Below are 21,671 nucleotides of genomic sequence, written 5' to 3' on the forward strand. Positions count from 1 at the left end.
CGAGGTGCGGGGCGGGCCCGCCCCTCCGGGCCGCGAGCGAGCGGGAGTCCGGCTGACAAAGCCGGGCGGGGCGCCCTGGCCTCGGCCCCGCCCCGGGAGCGGAGCCCGGTTTCCGTGCGGCGGGCGGCGTGCGCGCTCCTCCCGGCGGCCGCGCAGGTGAGTGGACCCGGGGGGAGGGGCCCGGCGGCCCCCACAGGTGCGCGGGTGGGGACCAGAGGCCCGCGGCGCTCGTCCCTCCGCCCCGCCGTAGCCTGCGGCCGAGGCCGGTCAGAGGGGAGGCCCGGGGGAGCGGGGCCGACGCGCAGGGGCTCCCGCAGCCCGCCTTCGCCGAGGAACGCGGGCGGGTGCGCGGGGGTGGGGGAGCCCGGCGCTGGGGGCAGGTGCGAGGGGCGGGGGGGGGAGCCCGGCGCCGGGGCAGGTGCGCCGCGGGCAGGTGCACGGGGCGGAGATCCCGGCGCTGGGGTCCTGGGATCCCGGCCTGCGCGCCGACTCAGTTCCGTTCGCTTTGGGGCGTCCCGTCGGCTCTGCAAAGGGGCTGGTGTGTGGGACGCGCGGACCCCAGGGTCCTGCCGATCGCGCCTGGGCCGTGAGCACCCCCGGGGCCTCCCGCTGCCCTGGGCCCTGCGGAGCCTCACGGCGCGCTAACCCGCCCCTGGGTCCGTGCGGCCTCCGGCTCCGGCTCCGAGCCCGGCGTCCCCGAGGAGGGCAGCCCGGTCCCCGGTGCCCGCCCCGACGGCCGCGGTGAGGGCGGGGTGGCCGCCCCGTCGAAGAGCACGTCTTTTGTTATTCCATGATTCTTCACATTGACTTTCTGCTTTTTATTTAAAAATCATTTTTCTCCCTTAAACCTCGATAAGGTGTTCTAATCCAGATGCGCCACTCTGCACAGGTGAAGATAAGGTGAATCCATTAGAGCCCGGAGCACTCTTTTTTTTTTTTTTTTTTACTGGTGTGGGGAAGTAAGCGATGGGATCTCCTTTAGACGCATGTGCGTCAAACAGGTTGACGTCTGTAAGACTTGCTCACCTTACTTCTGTGTTTTTGGTTCGACTTTTCATAGCAAAACCGTATTTCAATTATTTATTTACCTATTTATGATAGTCATACAGAGAGAGAGAGAGAGAGGCAGAGACACAGGCAGAGGGAGAAGCAGACCCCATGCACCGGGAGTCTCACGTGGGATTCGATCCCGGGTCTCCAGGATCACGCCCTGGGCCAAAGGTAGGCGCCAAACTGCTGCGCCACCCAGGGATCCCCTGATTGAAATTTTCTATAATTAAACCTTTCTAATCCCCTGCGTTAAAAAAAAAAAACCCGAATTCTTTCTATCTCCATTGCTACCACCATGGTCCACTGGACCAAGTCAGAGGCCTCTTGGCCCCTTGTCTCCCGGAGTATGCTGTGGACATAGCATCCAGACTGATCCTGCTAAAACACGTCACATCGTGTCACTGCTCTACTCAGAACGCGCTGTTGACTTCTCTCACTCCCAGCAAAAGCCAAAACCCTTCCCATTTGTTTTCGAGGCCCTAATAATTCAGGTGGACTTAATTCTGCCAATTACCCTCTCTCTCTCTGCTCTCCCCCTGGCCTGCAGGGCTTCATAGGTCTTGAACTTGCCAGGCACTCCTGCTGCAAGGCGTTTGCACTAGCTTTTCCATCTGCCTGGATCACTTCCCCTGATGCCTGCCTGGCCTCCTCCTTCCCCCCTTCATTTCTACATTCAGACGTCACGTTCTCTATGAAGACGTCCCAGGTCATTCTATTTAAAATTGTATAAACCCTGCCGGCAAAGTGCTTTTCTTAATCAGCATTCTTTGTTCCTTACCGTCCAGTCGGTGTATTTCATTTCCCTTATCTGTTATCTGGAATCCTCCCTCCATCCCCCATTGAGATTTAAGTCCCATGAGTGCAGGAATTTCCGTTGGTTTTGTTCATGGATGCACTTTTAGGACGTCTGGTGTAATGGCAGGTGTTTGGTAAATATTCGTTGAGTGATAGGTTCCCATCTTACAATGTGAAACAAAGCCTTAGTGGGGCACTCGAGCTGGTCATGATCTCAGAGTTGTGAGATCCGAGCCCCACATCGGGCGTGGAGCCTGCTTAAGATTCTCTCTCTCCCCCTCCCTCTCCTTCTGCTCTCTCTCTCTCTCTCTCAGTTAAAAAAAAAAAAAAAAAGCAAACAAACAAAAAAACCAAAGCCTTAGGAATTTCTAAGCGGTTCAACACCACAAAGGTGAGATGCTCCAGTTAAACTTTGAGACCTTCATGGTGCCAAGTACAGTGCTACGTGCCCAGTGCGTTTTCAGTAAGTGCTCGCTTCTAAGCAACGTGAGAGAGAAATTCATTGTGCCTTAAACCTCGTTTACATTAGCGAAGAGTGTCCTTCTTTTTGTCGACAGAAAGTGGCTGGTTTTGTGAAGGAAATCAACAGGTGTAGGAAAAGTGCTTTTTCTCTGCTTTATTTTTTATTTTTTATTGCTTAAAGCACTTTTTAAATTTTTTTGAAAAACAAGATGTGGGTTTTTTTGTATATTTTTTTTTTTACTGGAGTTCGATTTGCCAACATATAGCATAACACCCAGTGCTCATCCCGTCTCTGCTTTATTTTTTAGGTGGATCAAAGCCCCTCTGAGATACTTTTGAGTGTCGCCGTGCAGCAACAAGGTGCCTTTGGGTGACTGCTCTATAAAGATTTCCACACGTGATGTACATGGTGGCTCTGTGTTGTACTTTTGTGGAATCTTAACCTTCAGTGATTTTTTTCCCCCTCTCACAATTCAGTTTTTTAAATCTAATATCAAGTATTCATATTTTAGAGGGGAAGCCACAACTCCCCTAAACGGACTTTCCTGACTTCAGAAAAAAGGGCTTCAATCCCTGTGTGTAACGGACCGCGTCTCCCGGGCCATTCCAGAGCAGGATTTGAGGTGAGGGGAATGAAGAGTATTTGCTGACCCATCAGACTCTGGTATGCTCAACTATTAAATATTTTGATTTCGATGTTTCGGGAAAGGATTCTGCTTGGGGGTGTCTTGGGATCCTGCATTATTAAAATTCAGCTTCTTGTATGGTTTCTGCCCTTTGTTGTTCATAGGGCTCACAGGTAAATTAGACTTATCAATGTTTTCACTCAGAACTAAGATCTTGGGGATCCCTGGGTGGCTCAGCAGTTTAGTGCCTGCCTTCAGCCCCGGGTGTGATCCTGGAGACCAGGGATCGAGTCCCACATTGGGCTCCCTGCGTGGAGCCTGCTTCTCTCACTGCCTGTGTCTCTGCCTCTCTCTCTCTCTCTCTCTCTCTCTCTGTGTCTCTCATGAATAAATAAAATCTTAAAAAAAACAGAACTAAGATCTTAATTTTGACTGCCCTTAAAATCATAGAGAACAATGATGATATCCCTGGCTCCTATGTGAGGTATGTTTAAAATAGTTTATGTTCTCATTTTTACATGTCTCGACACAATCAGACATGATCATACTGGTTCCCTAAATATGGTCGTCTGCCATTAAGTGAATAAAATCAAGGGGATCCCTGGGGGGCTTAATGGTTTAGTGCCACCTTTGGCCCAGGTCGTGACCCCAGGGTCCCAGGATCGAGTCCCACCTCCGCCTCCCTGCATGGAGCCTGCTTCTCCCTCTGCCTTTCTGTCAATCTCTCTCTCTCTCTGTGTATCTCTTGTGAATAAATAAATAAAATCTTAAAAAAAATGAATAAAACCAAGCCTACCTGAAAGAATGACTCACTGGGCATGAGCGATGACTTTAATCTCGGCCACAGGTGTAAAGGTCACCAATGTCATCGGATGATGGAAGGTCCAGGAGTCGGGACAGGCACTACGATGGCGTCCCAAGGGAGTCCCCGTCCGGCGACGGCCCCACAGGTACCCTGCGGACGCTCGGCGACAGCGAGCTGGCGGTGAGCGCCGATCCCTTGCCGCCGCCCCCTCTCCCGTTACAGCCGCCCTTCGGCCCAGACTTCTACTCAAGTGACACGGAGGAGCCGGCCATCGCCCCGGATCTCAAGCCCGTGAGGCGCTTCGTCCCGGAGTCCTGGAAGAACTTCTTCAGAGGGAAGGCGGCCCCGCGGTGGGGCAGGGCGGGGTCTGACGTCGGGTACATCTCGGACGGAGTGGAGTGCTCCCCGCCGGCCTCTCCTGCGAGGCCCGCCCGGCGGCCCGGCCGCGGCTCCCCGTCCCCGCCGGGCCCTCGCGGGGCGTCCCACGGAGACGCCGGCGACGCCGAGGCCGCCTGGGCCCCCGACGCCTGCAGTTGGCCGGGCGGCCGCGCGCGCTCGAGCAGCGAGCGGGAGGAGGACTTGCGCCTGAGGTACTCCTTCATGAAGTCGTGGGCCGGCCTGCTGCGCGTGCTGGGCGTGCTGGAGCTGCTGCTGGGCGCCGGCGTGTTCGCCTGCGTCACGGCCTACCTGTACAAGGACAGCGAGTGGTACAACCTGGTGGGCTACGGGCAGCCCTACGGCCTGGGCGGCGCGGGCGGCCTGGGCGGCCTGGGCGGCGGCTACTACTACGGGGGCCCCAGGACCCCCTTCGTGCTCGTGGTCGCCGGCCTGGCCTGGGTCAGCACGGTCGGCGTGCTGGTGCTCGGCATGACCACCTACTACCGGGCCATCCTCCTGGACTCCAGCTGGTGGCCCCTCACGGAGTTCGCCCTTAACGTCGCCCTGTTTATCCTGTACATGGCCGCGGCCATCGTGTACGTCAACGACACCAACCGCGGGGGCCTGTGCTCCTACCCGCTGTTCAACACGCCCATGAACGCGCTGCTCTGCCGGGTCGAGGGGGGCCAGGTCGCCGCCCTCATCTTCCTCTTCGGCATCACCATCGTCTACCTCATCGGAGCCTTGGTTTGCCTGAAGCTGTGGAGGCACGAGGTGGCCCGGAGGCACAGGCAGTACCTGGAGCCGCGGGAGGTGAGACCTGCGGGCCCTTCCCTTTCCCGGTGGGCCGCTCCCGCGAAACGCCTCGTCCTCAAGACAAGGTGTTTATAAAAGCCCTTGTGTTATTTTATTTCGTTTTATTTATTTTATTTGTTTATTAATTTATTTTTATTTTGTTTTGTTTTAATTTTATTTTATTTTACTTTATTTCATATATTTTGTTTTATTTTACTTTATTTTATTTGCTTTATTTTACTTTATTACATTTATTTTATTTTATTTGCTTTATTTTATTTCATTTATTTTTTTATTTTTATTTTTTTTTTATATTTTTTTTATTTTTGTTTTATTTGTTTTTTATTTATTTTATTTTATTTGCTTTATTTTACTTTATTTTACTTTATTTGTTTTTTTTATTTTATTTATTTTATTTGTTTTATTTTACTTTATTTTATTTATTTTATTTGCTTTATTTTACTTTGTTTTTTATTTTATTTCATTTTATTTGTTTTATTTTACTTTATTTTATTTTATTTGCTTTATTTTACTTTTATTTTATTTATTTCATTTCCTTTATTTTACTTTATTTTATTTGTTTTATTTTATTTTATGTATTTTACTTTATTTTATTTTATTTCATTTATTTTATTTTACTTTATTTTATGTTTTATTGTACTTTATTTTATTTGTCTTATTTTACTTTATTTTATTTTACTTTATTTTATTTATTTGTTATTTTATTTATTTTATCATTTTTAATTTTTTTTAAAGATTTTATTTATTTATTCATGAGAGATACAGAGAGAGAGGCAGAGACACAGGCAGAGGGAGAAGCAGGCTCCACACAGGGAGCCCAACATGGGACTCGATTCCGGGTCTCCAGGATCACGCCCTGGGCCAAAGGTAGGCGCCAAACTGCTGAGCCACCCAGGGATCCCCTCATTTTTCTTTTCTTTTTTCTTTTTAATTTTAATTTTAATTTTAATTTTTATTTTATACGATCTGAAATTCGAAACTCCTAGCTCCCCGTATCCAACCTGCTTTCCGTGGGACGGCCCATGCCACTGCCATGTCACTTGTCGTTGACACCCCAGGCAGGTCCCAGATGTGTAATCCGATCTATGGTTCATTGGCTGCACCATTGCCGCCGCGATGCCCAAGGGGAGCAAAACGGCTACCCGATTTCTGCATCGGAGAATAATACCGTTTTCAGTACAGTAAACGTGTCCTCGTGGAAGCAAAAGGTTGAAGACAGCGTGGATGCTTGAGTGCAGCAAAGGTTAATTAAAAATAAATTAAAAAAAAAAAACCTTTTCAGTTATCGGAGGAAAGTGTTCATTTACAGGTTACGATGAGTGCCGCTCTCTTTCGGTGACTAAAATTAAGAAGAATACAGGGATCCACATTTTTTCTTTTTCTTTTTTTTTTTTTTAAGATTTTATTTATCCATTCATGATAGACAGAGAGAGAGAGAGAGGCAGAGACACAGGCTGAGGGAGAAGGAGGCTCCACGCAGGGAGCCAACACGGGACTCGATCCCGGGACTCCAGGATCCTGTCCTACGCCAAAGGCAGGCGCCAAACCGCTGAGCCACCCAGGGATCCCCTTTTCTTTTTTTTTTAAGTGTTGAGGGCTGAGTTGCAGTGAACATGCACTGTGAACACTTGCCCAGGCATTTGGATGTTTTATTCTTATTTGGGGGTTGGGGGAAGATGAGTGTACCCAAATTAGAATGGGAGCCTGGCACTTGTTTTTATTTCTGGATTTAACTAATTAAATAGGAGAAATAATAATAATTAGTAATAATAATAATAATAATAATACCTGGAGGATCAGATTCTACAAAAGCCATATTTAAAATTATTTTATTTGAGTGCTCGCTTCGGCAGCACATATAATAAAATTATTTTATTTGAAGAGTAGCAAAAATGTTAAGAGTGTGTTCTTTTAGCTTCATTATACCCTGAAATAAGTTAATGTTTTGTTTTCTTCTAAGGAGGAGTGTGTAGCAGTAATTTCTTTCTTTCTTTTTTTTTTTTTTTTTAAGATTTTATTCACGGAGACAGAGAGAGACAGAGATACTGGCAGAGGGAGAAGCAGGCTCCCTGCAGGGAGCCTGATGGGGGACTCGACCTCAGGACCCCAGGATCACACCCTGAGCCAAAGGCAGATGTGCTTAACCACTGAGCCACCTAGGGGCCCCTGTATCAGAAATTTCTATATTACCAAAAATATCTTATTAATTTTTTCTTAATTTTAAGTCAATATATTGTGTGCGTTTTTCTTTTTGTGCTTTTCAAAGATTTCCTACATACTGTATAATTATAAATTTTATATATATATATATATATATATATATATATATATATAGGCAAACCTGTAGATAAAAATGAAATCCTGTCTTTATTCACTCAGTAACCTATTTATTTACTCACTGACCTATACATTTTGTGTCTAATCTTTTGCATGAATCTTATGCATAACAAGGAAAAACTTTCCTGGTTGTATGAAAGATACTTTAATGTGTTATAGGAAGAACCTCAACATTGTTTCAACGTGATCCATGCTCTCTTGTCACAAAATATATTAATCCCAGTAGAACTCCACATAGAATCAAGTTATTTCTAAAAATTCATCGCAGCACATTAAGCCTATTTCTTAAACTCACCTCTGCATACACAAAATAAAGAATTTAAAATTTTGGGACGCCTGGGGGTGCTCAGTCGTTGAGCCTTTGGTTCAGGGCGTGACCTCGGGGTTCCAGGATCGAGTCCCGCATCAGGCTCACTGCATGGGGGCTGCTTCTCCCTCTGCCTGTTTCTGCCTCTCTCTCTCTCTCTCTCTGTGTCTCTCATGAATAAATAAATAAAATCTTAAAAAAAAAAAAAAAAGACTTGAGTTACCTCTCACGTGGGAGCTTGTGCCAGTCTCTGTGTTGCTGTGACTTCTTAAAAGTGAGAACTTATAACGGCCTGTAGGGTTTTTTTCCCCTATTAACTTTATGACTATGACTGTTTCAAACTAATTACACAAGGTAATAGGAGCCAAGAATAAATGTGGCCTCCAGCTGATTCAACGCGATTTGCCTGGTAGTCAGTCCCTGTCCTGTGTGTGATTCCAGCTGTGCTGTGTGTTCCCGCCTGGCAGGGAGTTAGAGTGAACCCCCACCCTCCACGTCTGGTAGCCCCTTGGACGACACCGGGATCCAGAGGAGTAGCGTCTGTCAAGTAGAGAAGCAACGTCTGTGAAATGGCAACTGGGCTTTAAATGCAAATGGATGAAAATATTTCCAACCAGCCCCATACCCTCTGAGAAAATCATTTTAACTCTTTTTTTTTTTTTTTTTTGTTCTAGGTAAGTGAACCATCATTGCCATCAAAAAGGAAAACGGTAAGAATAAGGATCGCATTATATTTGATGTCTAGATTTGCTAAATACTTTCTCCCCGGTCTGTTGACCTGTGGAGCAGATCCTCACTATGTCTCTGAAAGCGAATCTGTTACACTGAGTCTCGAACTGAATGTTGAGTTCAACTTTGAGCTTTTTTTCTCATTGTGAAAGGATCAAATTAGACATAAACACAATGTATATTGGGCAAGACCGTAAGTTCTTATACTTCTTGTAGCTTCTTTTCATTCTCTGGGTTAAAAAGATTATGCACATGAGCAATTGGCTCTCTTTATATTTAATACTTAATTTTTTTTAACTGAAGAACTGATTCTCTCGAACTTTCCATAGCCTTTTTAAAAGTTCTTTGCTGTCCTTTGCTGTCCTTTGCTGTCCTTTGCCGTCCTTCTCAGCTCACTTCCAGATGATGCCAAATTCTGTTGTGGCAGGAAGAAAATTCCTATTCCAGAATTGACTAACAGCACAGCAGTGGTCAAGGTATCTCACTTTCCTTGCCTTGATTTCTTGTCAAGTCGGAATAATAGCAATAAATCCCTACCTCACATGTCTGTTGAGAGGATTACATGAGATGCTGTCGTTACAATTATTTATGTATATGTAAATGCCTAATATATCTTAATCAAAATTTCACCTCATTGAAAAGTCCATTTTTTAAAATATTGGGCGTTATTTCTAAGTAAGAGGTTGAGAATCCAGCCTTTGGAACTTTTTCTTTGGAAAGGGAGTGCGTTTACTTGGTTTAGAATTCAAAGGGTCTCTAGTCCGAAGTCTTCTCTCATGCCAGTTCCTCAGCTTTACAGCTCTCCCGACTGGAAGGAACTGGTGTCATCAGGGCCTTGTGGTTCCTTTCAGATGTACGTTCATATTACCCATACGTGTAAATATATGCATGCACACACAGATGCTAGTACCTCATACACATGGATATGGCCCTTATATTTTCTTTCGTAACACTATGTTTCTAAGCTGTTTCCTTACTGGTACATAAAGAACTGGATTCTCTTTTTATAGCTAAATAGTATTGCATTGTATGAATGTGTACGCTTGTTTTGACTGCCAGGTTGCCTCATAGGTGAAAAACGATAATATCTAAGGTAGTTATAATGTGCATTTTTCTTATAAGGAGTGAGATTGAGCATTTTTCATGTATTATGTTGGCTTTTCCTTCCCTGTTAACTTTTTTGTATCCAGTCCATTTTTTTATTGAATTGCTCGTTTTTTGTTTTTGTTTTTTTAAGATTTTATTTATTTATTCATGAGAGGCACACAGAGGGGCAGAGACACAGGCAGAGGGAGAAGCAGGCTCCCTGCAGGGAGCCCGATGTGGGACTCGATCCCAGGACCCCGGGGTCATGCCCTGAGCCAAAGGCAGACGCCCAACTGCTGAGCCACCCAGGCATCCCTGGATTGCTTGTTTATAAAGTCCTTTAAGTGCGTACATTTTGAAAATACCTTTTATAGGTGGTTTTTTTTTGTTTTCAACTTTATTCTCCAGCACAAATATTATATGAAAATGTTTGGTTCACAGTAAAGTGAGGGATTTCTGGAGTGGACAGATGACACTTTGTCCAAGGGATTGTGGTGAATACATCTGTGTCGACATTCATTCCTTGAACAAGCTATGTCCCAATTAGATGGTGGGCTAGTGATATGAATACTATGTGGTGCATCATCTCCATTTCCTGGGAGTTTACAAATCTAGTGGAAAAGAAAACCATAGACAAAGTGTCTGTGTGTGTATGTGTGGAATAGAGAGTAAGCAAGAACTACAAAACTAAACTTGTTTCTCAAAAAAATAAAATAAAATAAAAGATTTATGTTCCCTGCTATTTCCTGGGGAAATCAATTTATTGATGATAATGTCTCAAACTCAGCATTTTTAATTGTCAGAGCATCTTTTGGGAATTGTAATTTTGTTTTAAAGATTTATTTATTTATTCATGAGAGACACACAGAGAGAGAGAGAGAGGCAGAGACACAGGCAGAGGGAGAAGCAGTCTCATGCAGGGAACCCGATGCGGGACTCGATCCCAGGACCCAGGGATCACGCCCTGAGCCGAAAGCAGATGCTCAACCACTGAGCCTCCCAGGCATCCCTTTTGGGAACTGTAATTAGCCAGAGTTTTTAATGGGTCAGTTGCCTTAAATTACTTCTGACACTTAGGTTATCTGAATTGCAGTTTGCAGTGGAGCCTTGCCGAGATCCATAAATCTTTAGAAATCATGATACTTGAGCAGCCTTGACTAACCAAGGATGGGATAAATGAGGCTGGGCTCGGGTGGTCTACAGAAGACTGAGGACTTCCTCTATCCCAAGGCAATATGGACCTAGAGCTACACGCCAGTGCACTATGCATATTGTTCCTATGGTTACAGTGGTATTACTATGTGCCTGTGGCTTTTTCTTTGATCTTATTGTACTTTGTTTTAACTTCCTGATTCCCTTGTGCGTTAATTTTTGATATTTATATATTATTGCTGTCAGGATGTGCATTTCAGTTAGGCTTGTTGTAACTCAGTGGTACTCAATATCAGAGTAAGCTAAACGGATGCTCACTTTTAAACTATTATATAACAGGTAGATAGGCCAACAGACAGTAAGAAAGCAGCTGCCTTTAGGAGGGCCACCACCTAACTGTGGGAAGCCAGGGGAGAAGGAGACTTAACTTTTCATCATATACCCTATTGGCCTTTCAAATTATATGTCAGGTGTATGTATATATTACCTTTTCAAAAATTTTTTAAGTTTTTAACGATTTAAATTAATAAACAACTTCAAATAAAATTGACAAGCAAGGTAGAGCATATGTTTAAAGCATTAATAATACTAACCCTTTGAGATTTAAGCGCAGCTTCCTTAATTTACTCTATGGCTGCCTTCCAGTATTAGTACAAAGACCTAGGTGAAGTTGACCAAATGAAGAGAGCCCTCCTCCCAGTTGGGAGTCATCATGGGAATGGCTTGGTCAGATGCTGGCCAATACTCATTCCCTGTTGCCAGTACTACTGCCTTAACCCTTCAGTAACTCCTGCCTCTCAGAGGGACTGACCTGGAAACCCGTGAACCCACCCTGGCTGGGAATGACCGTCATGGCTGCATGGCAGCCCGGTGAGAGTCCTAAAATAATGCTGATTGCGTGGAAAATACCCAGCTGAAAAGGACTTTAGAAGACAGTCCCTGAGGATGATATGAAACCTGCTTCCTCATGCTAGCACTCTGACTTGCTAACCCTGACATCAGATTATGCTATCACCTATTCACAAGACTTTCTAAAAGTTGACAGACAAATCAAGGCGTGACAAGTGAGTTTCAGGCGTACAACATGGTGATTCGACTTCTCTAGACGTTTATGCCGTGCTCACTGCGGCTGTAGCTGCCATCCGTCCCCACACAACTCTTACACGGACTACATTCCTTACGCTGGGCTTTTTATCCCTGTGACTTAAATAAGTTCACTGGAAGGGGACCCCCCCCCCCCCCCCCCGCCACTCACTTTCACCCATTTTGCCCAACCCCCAACCGCCCTCCTCAGCGTGTTTGTTTTTTCTTTTTCTAATTTGAAAAGCTTAGTAATTATAACCATACCATTACTTAGCCTGGTGCTTAATTACTCTCTCTTACCCCCCTTGAGGTTTCCTTGATACCTGCTGACAAGACTCGTTTTCGCTAGAAGCAAAGAAAGGTCCCGTGAAACCTGGGGCTGTGTGTTTGTAGTCGGGAATACTGTTTGAGAGGGGCGCGTCCCAGGGCTGGAGCCTAGTGCAGCCTTCCAGGAAGAGCCTAAAGAGGTTTTGATTCTTTTGTCTTATCTGTACTTTCAGATCTTTTTTTTTTTTTTTTCCTCAGTGAGGATTTCTGAACTGATGATCGGTGATATTTCACCCAAATACAGTGGAGAAAAATCTTAAGAGCACAAAAACAGAAAAATTTAAAGCAGATAAAATAGTCCCGGTGAAAATCATCTGACTTCTTAAAGCTCCCTTTTTATTTATTTATTTATTTATTTATTTATTTATTTATTTATTTATTTTTATTTTTTTTTTTATTGGTGTTCAATTTACTAACATAGAGAATAACACCCAGTGCCTTTTTGTATTAAAAAGTGAATCTTAGAATCAGGGCTGGGCAAGTAAAGAAGATGAAGAGTTCCTGCTTGAAAAACTTTACCTAGGGGAAAAAAATTTTACCTGGGCAGAGTTTATGATTTTGACCCAGAAATCTGAGCTTGACACCTGGGGCTGCTGCCAAACTCAAGAGGGTTGGCTTGCTCCCTAGTGGCTCCCTCCACCAGCTGTGTGGCAGGTGGATTGTTAAATATTTAGAAGCTAAAGAGGGATGCCTTGAAATAGAAATCCATTTATTGAAGCCAAGAAGAGGCTCCCCTCATTTTATTTTACTGTTAAAGATTTTATTTTATTTGAGAGGGAGAGCACGAGGCAGCAGGGAGTGGGGGGTGCAGAGGGAGGGAGAAGTGGGCTCCCCACTGAGGAGGGAGCTAGATGCCAGACTCGATCCCAAGCTCCCAGGGTCATGACCTGAGCTGAAGGCGGACACTTAACCAACTGAGCCAGCCACCCAGGAGCCCCGAAGTTCTGGGTTTTAACCATGGCTTTTCCACTTCCTGGCTGTGAGGCCCTAGAAAATTTACTTAACCTCTCTGAATCTTACTGCTTCCAGCGTAAAATGGAAACCCCTGTCCCGGCTTCCACCAGCCTCACCGGTGTGGTTGGTGTTCTGGGCCCTGCCCATTGGGGTCCCTGAACAGCCTTTCCCCAAAGCTGCACATGCGTATCAGCCTGCCCTTTCCAGACTGGGTTCCCCTGGGTGTTGACACTCCTGCTTCCTGTCCGTCGGTATTTTAGCACTTGGAGGCCAGTGGCCCACAACTTCCTCTCCGGGCCTTTTCATCTTGTGCTATTTCTCCTGTTTTGAATGTACCATTTTTTAAAACAGATTTTTTTATTTTATTTTATTTGAGAGTGAGAGAGAGAGCGCGCACGCACAAGCAGGGGGAAGCAGCACAGGGAGATGGAGAAGCCGACTCGGGCTCCATCTCAGGACCCAGTGATCGTGACCTGAGCTAAAGGCAGATGCTTAACCAACTGAACCCCATAGGCACCCCTTGAATGTACCATTTTTTACCAAAAAGACCTCAAGGAACTTTCCCGTTGGGCAATCGGGGAGACTTCAATCAGGGCACCACAGGTTCAGGACTCTTGGAGAACTGAAAGGCCTCCACTGCCTTTCCTCCGGGTTGGCTTGCTTTCCTTTCTCAGGCAGTGAGAACAGTGTAACTTGCCTCCCTTTCCGACCTACTTGGGGACTCCGTGGGGTTGGTGCATATGCAGCTCCCCAGGACCCTTTTTTTCCCTCTTTCCACTTAAGGAGCCTTGTTCCACTCTTTCCCCTGAATTTCTATTTTTTTAAAAAGATTTTATTATTCATTCATGAAAGACAGAAAGGCAGAGACACAGGCAGAGGGAGAAGCAGGCTCCACGCAGGGAACCCGACATGGGACTCCATCCCGGGACTCCAGGATCACGCCCTGGGCCAAAGGCAGGCACTAAACTGCTGAGCCACCCAGGGATCCCCCTGAATTTCTAATTTTGAACTACGTTTTGTATTATCTTATAGCTAGTTGGGGGTATAAATCCTAAATAAAGTGTGTAAGACCCCACATTTAACATTTCATCACCCGCATGTGACACACACACAGCTGTTTACCTGTCAGGTGGTCCCCCTTACCTGCCACGAAGGCATTCAGAACAGCTTTGTGACCATAAAGCATGCGTTTCGCAAGTGAAATACTAATCGTGGCTTCCACCTTCTTCCCACTGTTTTCGTCTAAGAATAAATTCGTGGGTCTTTTTTTCCCCTTCTCCCTCTGCCTCTGTTTACAAATAAATCCTCTTTTTCTCCCAAATTGTAGTGTGAAGTGGCCATCACCGGTGACAGACAGAGAGACCAAGAGGTTAACTTCAAGGAACTGAGACCAACAAAAATGAAACCTGAATTCCTGAGTGGGCACATCCCTCCCGGCCACATCCCTAAACCCATTGTGATGCCCGACTATGTGGCGTGAGTGTCCAAACCCTTCTTCGAGGTAGAAAGAGAGAAACACCCCCACATGGGCGTTTCATCTTCCTGTTGGTCTCTAAGGCCATGCCCTCTGCTTAAAATCATTTCTATATAAACAGTTGTCTGTTGCCCAGGAGGTAATATATTGAACTGAAGATACTACTGCGTGGCCAGGGAGGAGCAAGCTAAGCTTGTTGCTGGTTCAGCCTGTTTTCAGTGAAAAAGTTACAACGTTGGTTAACTTTTCTCGCCCCCACTCAGAAAATACCCTGTGATTCAGACAGAAGATGATCGGGAGCGCTATAAGGCTGTGTTCCAAGACCAGTTCTCGGAGTACAAAGAGCTCTCTGCCGAAGTCCAGGCGGTCCTGAGGAAGTTTGATGAGCTGGATGCGGTGATGAGCAGATTGCCGCGTTGTTCAGAAAACCAACAGGTCAGTGCCTGCAGCCACCTGGGGGGAGCCGCCAGAGGAAGGATCGAATCTGACCTTCCCATGGGTGGCAGGGAGGCCACACGAACCCTGTGCCTTTGCTGTCTGTCTAGGAAAGTTATTTGAGATCCTCAGGGGCACACGAGTCAGGATTACGATTCACATTATGTAGTTTCCTGTCTTTTACCCTCAATTATTATTATTATTTTATAAGATTTTATTTATTCATGAGAGACACAGAGAAAGAGAGGCAGAGACACAGGCAGAGGGAGAAGCAGGCCCCCTGCAGGGAGCCCGATGTGGGACTTGATCCCAGGACTCCAGGATCACGCCCTGAGCCAAAGGCAGGTGCCAAACCGCTGAGCTACCCAGGCGTCCCTTTACCCTCAATTATTAAATAGTTTAAATAGTCATAAAACAATTGTTTTCTTTTTATTTTTTTAAAGATTTTATTTATTTATTCATGAGAGACACAGAGAGAGAGAGAGGCAGAGACACAAGATGAAAGAGAAGCAGACTCCATGCAGGGAGCCCGATCTGGGACTCAAACCCAGGACCCTGGAGTCATGCCCTGGACCAAAGGCAGACGCTCAACCCCTGAGCCACCCAGGGATCCCCTATTTTCTTATTTAAGTAAACTATGAGTTTGCCTCAGATGCATACTGAGTCTATCAGGGTCCCCAAGGAGACCGATGGCACGCTTAAACTAAGATCAGTCAAGAGAGATTTATCCACAAAGGGGGGAGCATCCAGTGGTCATGCCTTCTCTGCATTGTCCAGGGCTAAGTGATGGCCAAGTGGTCACTGCCCCAGATCCAAAGAGCGCATGGTACGTGAGGATGGATCATAGATCTGAGCTGCTGGGCCCAACCAGACTGGTCGCCGACATGGTGGCAGAGGAAACCAGGGGCTCCCTCCCTTTCTGTCCCGTTCTGGAGTTGGTGGGGGGTTTCTCATCTTAAGATTTCTGAAATGAGGAATGCCCTGATAATCAGCGGCATTTTTTTTTTTTATCAGATGTACGTTTTTTTACTGAGACACAGTTCACATACCATAAAATTCACCCATTTATTTATTTATTTATTTGAAATATTTTATTTATTCATGAGAGACACAGAGAGAGGCAGAGACACAGGCAGAGAAGCAGGCTCCCCGTGGGGAGCCCAATGTGGACTTGAACCCAGGACCCTGGGGTCACGCTCTGAGCCAAAGGCAGACGCTCAACCACTGAGCCACCCAGGTGTCCCTTCAGTGTACATTTAAATCACTTTAAATTACAAAGTTCTCGGGATCCCTGGGTGGCGCAGCAGTTTAGCGCCTGCCTTTGGCCCACGGCGCGATCCTGGAGACCCGGGATCGAGTCCCACGTCGGGCTCCCGGTGCATGGAGCCTGCTTCTCCCTCTGCCTGTGTCTCTGCCTCTCTCTCTCTCTCTCTCTGTGACTATCATAAATAAATAAAAATTTTTAAAAAATTAATTAAAAAATTACAAAGTTCTCAGGCAGCCCAGGTGGCTCAGTGGTTTAGCGCTGCTTTCAGCCCAGGGCATGATCTTGGAGACCCGGGATCGAATCCCACGTCGGGCTCTGTGCATAGAGCCTGCTTCTCCCTCTGCCTGTGTCTCTGCCTCTCTCTGTGTGTGTATTCTCATGAATAAATAAATAAAATCCTTTAAAAATAAATAAATAAATTACAAAGTTCTCTAAGCGAAAATACCTAGACTAGTAGCATTTTCCCAATCTTGGAGCAAAGGAACGGTTTTGTCTATGAGACGCCAGTACCAGGAAGCAGGAGAAATCCAGCAAATATTGCAGGTCAAGGGTTGCTTAGTACCATTTGAAGGGTCAGTAAGGTCCACAGGTCCAAAAAGGTCCCCCAAATTTATAGGCCCTCAGAGGAGTGCAGGAAGGATTGAGCAAGGCTGTAGGAAACCGGTTGGGCCCATGCTGGGGAGAGCAAGCTGCTTAACAGACATGTCATGGAGCAATCCAATCGTGCCATGTAGTTTGAGCCTAGCCCACGGGGCTCTGGTTTGTGGGCTCTGTGTAGTAGACAAGGTCTCGGGCATGCGGGTCTGTCTTTGAGGACTGCCAGGGTCCCCATTAGAGAGGGGCTGAGACTGGGTCCTCCCACAATATTTCTATACAGCATCAACAACCGTCGTTTCCTCTGGTTTGCACACAGCATGGTAAGTACCTAAGTAGCCAAACGCGAGGGCCACAGCGAGTCTCAGAGTCTCATCACGTACGTCTCTAAAGTGGAGATAGTGACTATATCACGAAAGCCAACTTCTCATCAGGCATCCGCTGCAGCTGGCAAGGCCCATTCATTTCCTAACGGGGCCTCAGGAAGGTGTTCAGCACAGCGGGCTGGTGTGGAGGCACAAGTTCTCTCACAAACCTGGTTGTGTGCCCTTGAAAAGTTTACCGCATGACTTTCCTAAGCCTATAAAATAGGAATATTGCTTAAAATCATCTCTCTGGTCCTCGCTGTCTTTTTTTTTTTTTCTCCTCGCTGTCTTAAATTCAGTTTCTCTGACAGACTCTAGGAAAAGTTTTGCCGCCCTTACCTCTGCCTGCGTCTCCATCACAGCACCCCCTGGCCCCAGGCAGCCCGCCCACTCCCAGTTAAGGGCCTCTTCATACAGGTGACAACTGAATGAGCAGGGTCATTCTTGATGCTGGCATCGAGATCAAAGCACAATGAAGCTCACGCAGGAGGCTTTGAAGAACTAAAATATATTGCAAAAAGAATGTTGGGTGGGTGATGAGAAATGTTCTCAGGGTAGGCTTGTAGAACTAAAAATATTATATTTTATATTTTATTTATTATAGTGTCCGACAACTCGAGCGCACAAGTTTCCTTGGATAAATGAGGGCCTTGCTCTAGTAATCTGCTCCCTTTGGATAGACTGTTCAATCCATTAATAAATCTCATATGTACCGTAAAACTTAGAAGGAACCTTACTAGTTATTTTTTGAAAGTCGAATAGTCTCAACCGTTTAATCCCCGTGTGTAATGTGGTTATGACATACCAAGGACTGTACGAGGACCATTTCAAATATGTGAACCTTCTCACCACTTTATGAAGCACTTGGGGTTATTATTTCCACCTCAGTAAGGAAACGGAGTCTTAGGATAAAAGGCTTGAGCGTCAGACAAGTGGCAAGCAGTGGCCCTGGGATTCAGTTCAGGTTTCACGCGGGCGGGTCCTTCTCTCTTGTTCACCCCTAGATCCCAGTGCGTGGCGGGTAGTAAGCCCCCTAATCGTCATCCAGTTCATCGAATTCTAGTGCATGAATATTTTCATTATAGTCTTCAATACAAATTATTCCCTGTTTTAATTCCCAGTGTACGCTGAGATACTAGGAGACAATCTGTGTAAAAGCAAGTGTCTTAATTCAAGTATCTACAATATGTTATTTTTAGGAACATGAGAGAATTTCAAGAATCCATGAAGAGTTTAAGAAAAAAAAGAATGTGAGTAAAACCATTTTCTTCGGGATCCCTGGGTGGCTCAGCAGTTTAGTGCCTCCCTTCGGCCCAGGGCCTGATCCTGGAGACCCGGGATCAAGTCCCACAAAGTCCCACATCGGGCTCTCTGCATGGAGCCTGCTTCTCCCTCTGCCTGTTGTCTCTGTACTCCCCCCTCTACATCTCTAATGAATGAATAAATACAATCTTTTTAAAAAAATCATTTTCTTTTCAAAGTATGTTCCTCTCCAGATACAGTGATGTCAGCTGACAAACCTTAGAGTCTTTCAGCTAAAGTCGTTTGTTTTTAGTATTTCTTCAGATGCTACATACTAGAGAATAGGAGTGGCTCCTGAATGCTTTTTCTTCTCCTCTCTGTCCTGAACACATTCTGTTATAACCTGGTTTCTAGCAACCTAGAGAAAGGAGCACCAATATAGAACTTTTCACTGCCACTTCCTTCAAAAAAAATTATTTTATGTTTTTTACTCCATCCTTAATTGCATAGGTCAGTAGAGGCTGGAGAGAGCTTTTATTCATCTTTTCCGTATGTATTATTTGCTTTTAATATATTTTAAAGTACTGAAGGTTAAAGTTGTCTCAGCTCTCTGTATTTCCTACTCAACTTTGCTGTGAAACTAAAAGTTTTCTAAAAAATAAAATCTACTTTAACAATGCAGAGAGCATAACTGTTATTAGGAAGATTTTCAAACCTGTTGTAGAAAATCTGCTATGAAGGGTCAGTTTCTGGATGATAATCTACATTTTCTAGGTTCTTCACTGAGGAAACTAGAGTCTAAAATAATGGCTGTGTTTCTTTTCCAGGATCCCACGTTTCTGGAAAAAAAAGAACGCTGTGATTATCTGAAGAATAAACTTTCTCACATAAAGCAAAGAATCCAAGAATATGATAAAGTAATGAATTGGAATGTACAAGGTTATTCTTAAACCTTATTTGAAACCACTTTTTTAATATTAAGCTTAATATTTATTTACTGTCCTTTTCGTGCCAGTCTGTGCTGAGAAGCAAGTGCTTCCTGCATCGGCTTCTAGTTGATTTAGCTGGTATATCATGCCATGTTTGTACGATTTCACTTCAGACATTTCAAAACAAATTCGTATTTACCGAGGGCCTTTACTCAGGATGGAAGAAATGCTACATCTGTGTACGTTTTATATCTATCCTATTAAAATTTGTTTAGAGATCACATCCTCACAGCATGATGAGCACACAGCGTATCACTTCTGGTGCTGCTTTTTTTCATCTTTAACTCGGGCAGGCTCCTGGGATTTCTCTAGAACACATTTCTCTTCCAAGCCAAGGTGTCCTGCCTTCTCTTGAAAGGGCTTTGAATCCGAGATCAACATTTTCAAGTCTTATGATCTCAGGCAAGTTACCTCATCTCTCTGTGCCTATTTTCTGTAAAAATGGACCTAAGAGGAGTACCTACCTTGGAGAGGGTTGTTCTGAGGGTGAAATGAGTCCTGTCTGGAAAGCACTGAGTGGAGACCCCAGTACATTATACACAGTCCATCAGAGGGTGCAGACTGCAGAAGCGATCGTCACTTGAACAAACTGCCAAGGAAGGGTTCTTAATGAGCAAGCTCCAGCAGCTACCCAGGAGGCCCATGTGTCTCATGGATTTCTTTTTCTGCGATCGAGAACTCTTATCACCTGTTGCCAGAGGTGGATGCTTCCCTGTGGTCCTGGGCCCACTGAGGTCAGTATCACAGAGGTCCCCCGACCCCACAGCCTGGCCGTTCCTGTCCACGTCCAGGACAGGGATTGTGTGACCACTGTTGCCTCTCCTGCCCCTGTTGGCTGAGACTCCGTAATCCTACATTTACTTAGAATGTCCTTTTGATGTATTGTAATGCTTCACCTTCCCAAGCATTATCTTGGCTGCGACGCTTTATCTGCAAGAAGTGTTTTGTTTCTATTAGTACGAACAATGGACTACCTTAAAAAATGTTTTTAAAACGTCGTTGTTAATGGATCCTATTCGGCGGCATCTACCTTGCGGACAGATTCCTAGGCACAAAAGTATAACATAGCTGCCATCTGAACAATTACTGTTTAAATAATTTTCTAAAGCAATGAAACCAAAGAGAAGCAGTTGGAAAAGCCAGAGGCCTAAGAAGTGTTGGATATTGAATGGACTTCCTAGTTTTTCTTTATCACTGAAATCTCATTTAGTGTTTATTGTTGATATTTTAATGCAGCGGCTCTCAGAGTAAGCTTACAGCCCTAAGTGTCTTGAGAGGTGACCCCTAAGAAAGTGCAAGGCCCCTCTAGAAGCCCCTTAACTGAAACAGCTTCACTTTCTTTTTTATATGTTAGGGCCGCATGTTAACATTTCACTTAAGCACACCAATACTTTTTAAAAAGGGGAAAAAGAAAAAACCCAAAACCATGAAATAATGCCATTTTGATAGATTCTAAAGAGTTAGGTTCGTATAGAAATGAAGTGTTAAAGAAGTTTAACTTTGTGAAGCTTGATTCTACTATAATTGTAAGCGTTAATCTTTGAAAACTAATGTTGTAACTTTTTAAATTTTTTCATGTCAGTACCTGGGCATATTAAAATTTCGACGACTTGTTTTTTCTGCGTACCCTTTATTGTTTGTTTTTCTAGCATTCCTATGTTGACTGGGCATGTTCTGGAAAATATTCCCCATTATCAGAAAACAAACTGAAAGTCATCGGAAACCTGTAGGTCATGATGTTCAGGTGATGATTTCCTCCTCCCCCATTATTTGCAAAAATTCAAAGCCAAGGCCACTGTGTACCGCAAGCCGAGAGGCTTACAACAACAGACACGTATTGTCTCATGGTTCTTGGGGCAGAAGTCTGAAATCAAGGTGTCAGCAGAGCCAAGCCCTCTCAAACCTTATGGAAGTTACTTTGCTGGCAATCTTTGACGTTCCTTGACTTGTGTGTTTATCGCCCCAGTCCTCCACGTTCACGTTGCCTTTTCCCTGTGTCTCTGTCTTCACATGGCTGTCTCCTCTTAAGGACAGCAGTCATATTGGGTTACCCACCTACCTTCTGTCCAATGACCTCATCTTAACTAATCACTCCTAGAAACACCTTATTTCCAAGTAACATTCTTAATGTGCCAGAGGTTAGAACTTTTTTTGCGGGGGAGGATACAACCCAACCCAACAGCCACCATTAGCATGTTGTGAGATCCAGAAGCAAAGATAATATCCCTGTACATTTTTCTTTCTTGCATATGACTTTAACATGTATCCTGACTTTAAACTTAATATGAGAATGTGTCAATATACATAAAATTTAGAAGGAAGAGAAGTACGTATTCTTCACGCATTCCTTTGCCAGTTAGGTGCCAAATGCTTTTGTTGGCCAGATGCCGTTCTAGCA

General features: G+C 45.0%; 1 protein-coding gene and 1 long non-coding RNA gene across 4 annotated transcripts in view; one reads left to right on the forward strand and one right to left on the reverse strand.

Annotated features, from left to right (window-relative positions):
• The window catches only part of LOC140633743 (uncharacterized), a 29,737-nt gene extending 15,537 nt beyond the window's left edge, over window positions 1-14,200 (reverse strand). Inside the window, exon 1 of the long non-coding RNA XR_012031338.1 lies at window positions 14,051-14,200. This is a non-coding gene — a long non-coding RNA (uncharacterized lncRNA). The remainder of the gene's footprint in view (window positions 1-14,050) is intronic.
• On the forward strand, window positions 53-20,888 carry MARVELD2 (MARVEL domain containing 2). Of its 3 annotated transcripts, XM_072826704.1 has the most exons (9): window positions 55-156; window positions 2,616-2,667; window positions 2,820-2,930; window positions 3,781-4,929; window positions 8,251-8,286; window positions 14,235-14,383; window positions 14,645-14,816; window positions 18,242-18,292; window positions 19,112-20,888. In XM_072826704.1, exons 4-9 carry the CDS (start codon window positions 3,796-3,798, stop codon window positions 19,232-19,234), a joined length of 1,665 nt encoding a protein of 554 aa, XP_072682805.1. In that variant the 5' UTR covers window positions 55-156; window positions 2,616-2,667; window positions 2,820-2,930; window positions 3,781-3,795; the 3' UTR covers window positions 19,235-20,888. The 3 variants fall into 3 exon arrangements, with proteins under 3 accessions (XP_072682806.1, XP_072682807.1, XP_072682805.1); XM_072826705.1 differs by having other exon boundaries at window positions 53-156; window positions 2,616-2,971; XM_072826706.1 differs by lacking the exon at window positions 8,251-8,286 and having other exon boundaries at window positions 53-156; window positions 2,616-2,930.
• The last annotated feature ends 783 nt before the right edge of the window (window positions 20,889-21,671 follow it).

This window comes from Canis lupus, chromosome 5, assembly GCF_048164855.1.
Source record: "Canis lupus baileyi chromosome 5, mCanLup2.hap1, whole genome shotgun sequence".
In the NCBI taxonomy this organism is placed as follows: domain Eukaryota; kingdom Metazoa; phylum Chordata; class Mammalia; order Carnivora; family Canidae; genus Canis; species Canis lupus.

Bases quoted from the DNA above. Each gene is read 5' to 3' on its own strand.
- MARVELD2 (XM_072826705.1), top strand. From the start codon at position 3,796: ATGTCATCGGATGATGGAAGGTCCAGGAGTCGGGACAGGCACTACGAT. The intron at 4,930-8,250 runs GTGAGACCTGCG...TTTTTGTTCTAG, and splicing joins AGTACCTGGAGCCGCGGGAG to GTAAGTGAACCATCATTGCC. The intron at 18,293-19,111 runs GTGAGTAAAACC...TTTCTTTTCCAG, and splicing joins AGTTTAAGAAAAAAAAGAAT to GATCCCACGTTTCTGGAAAA.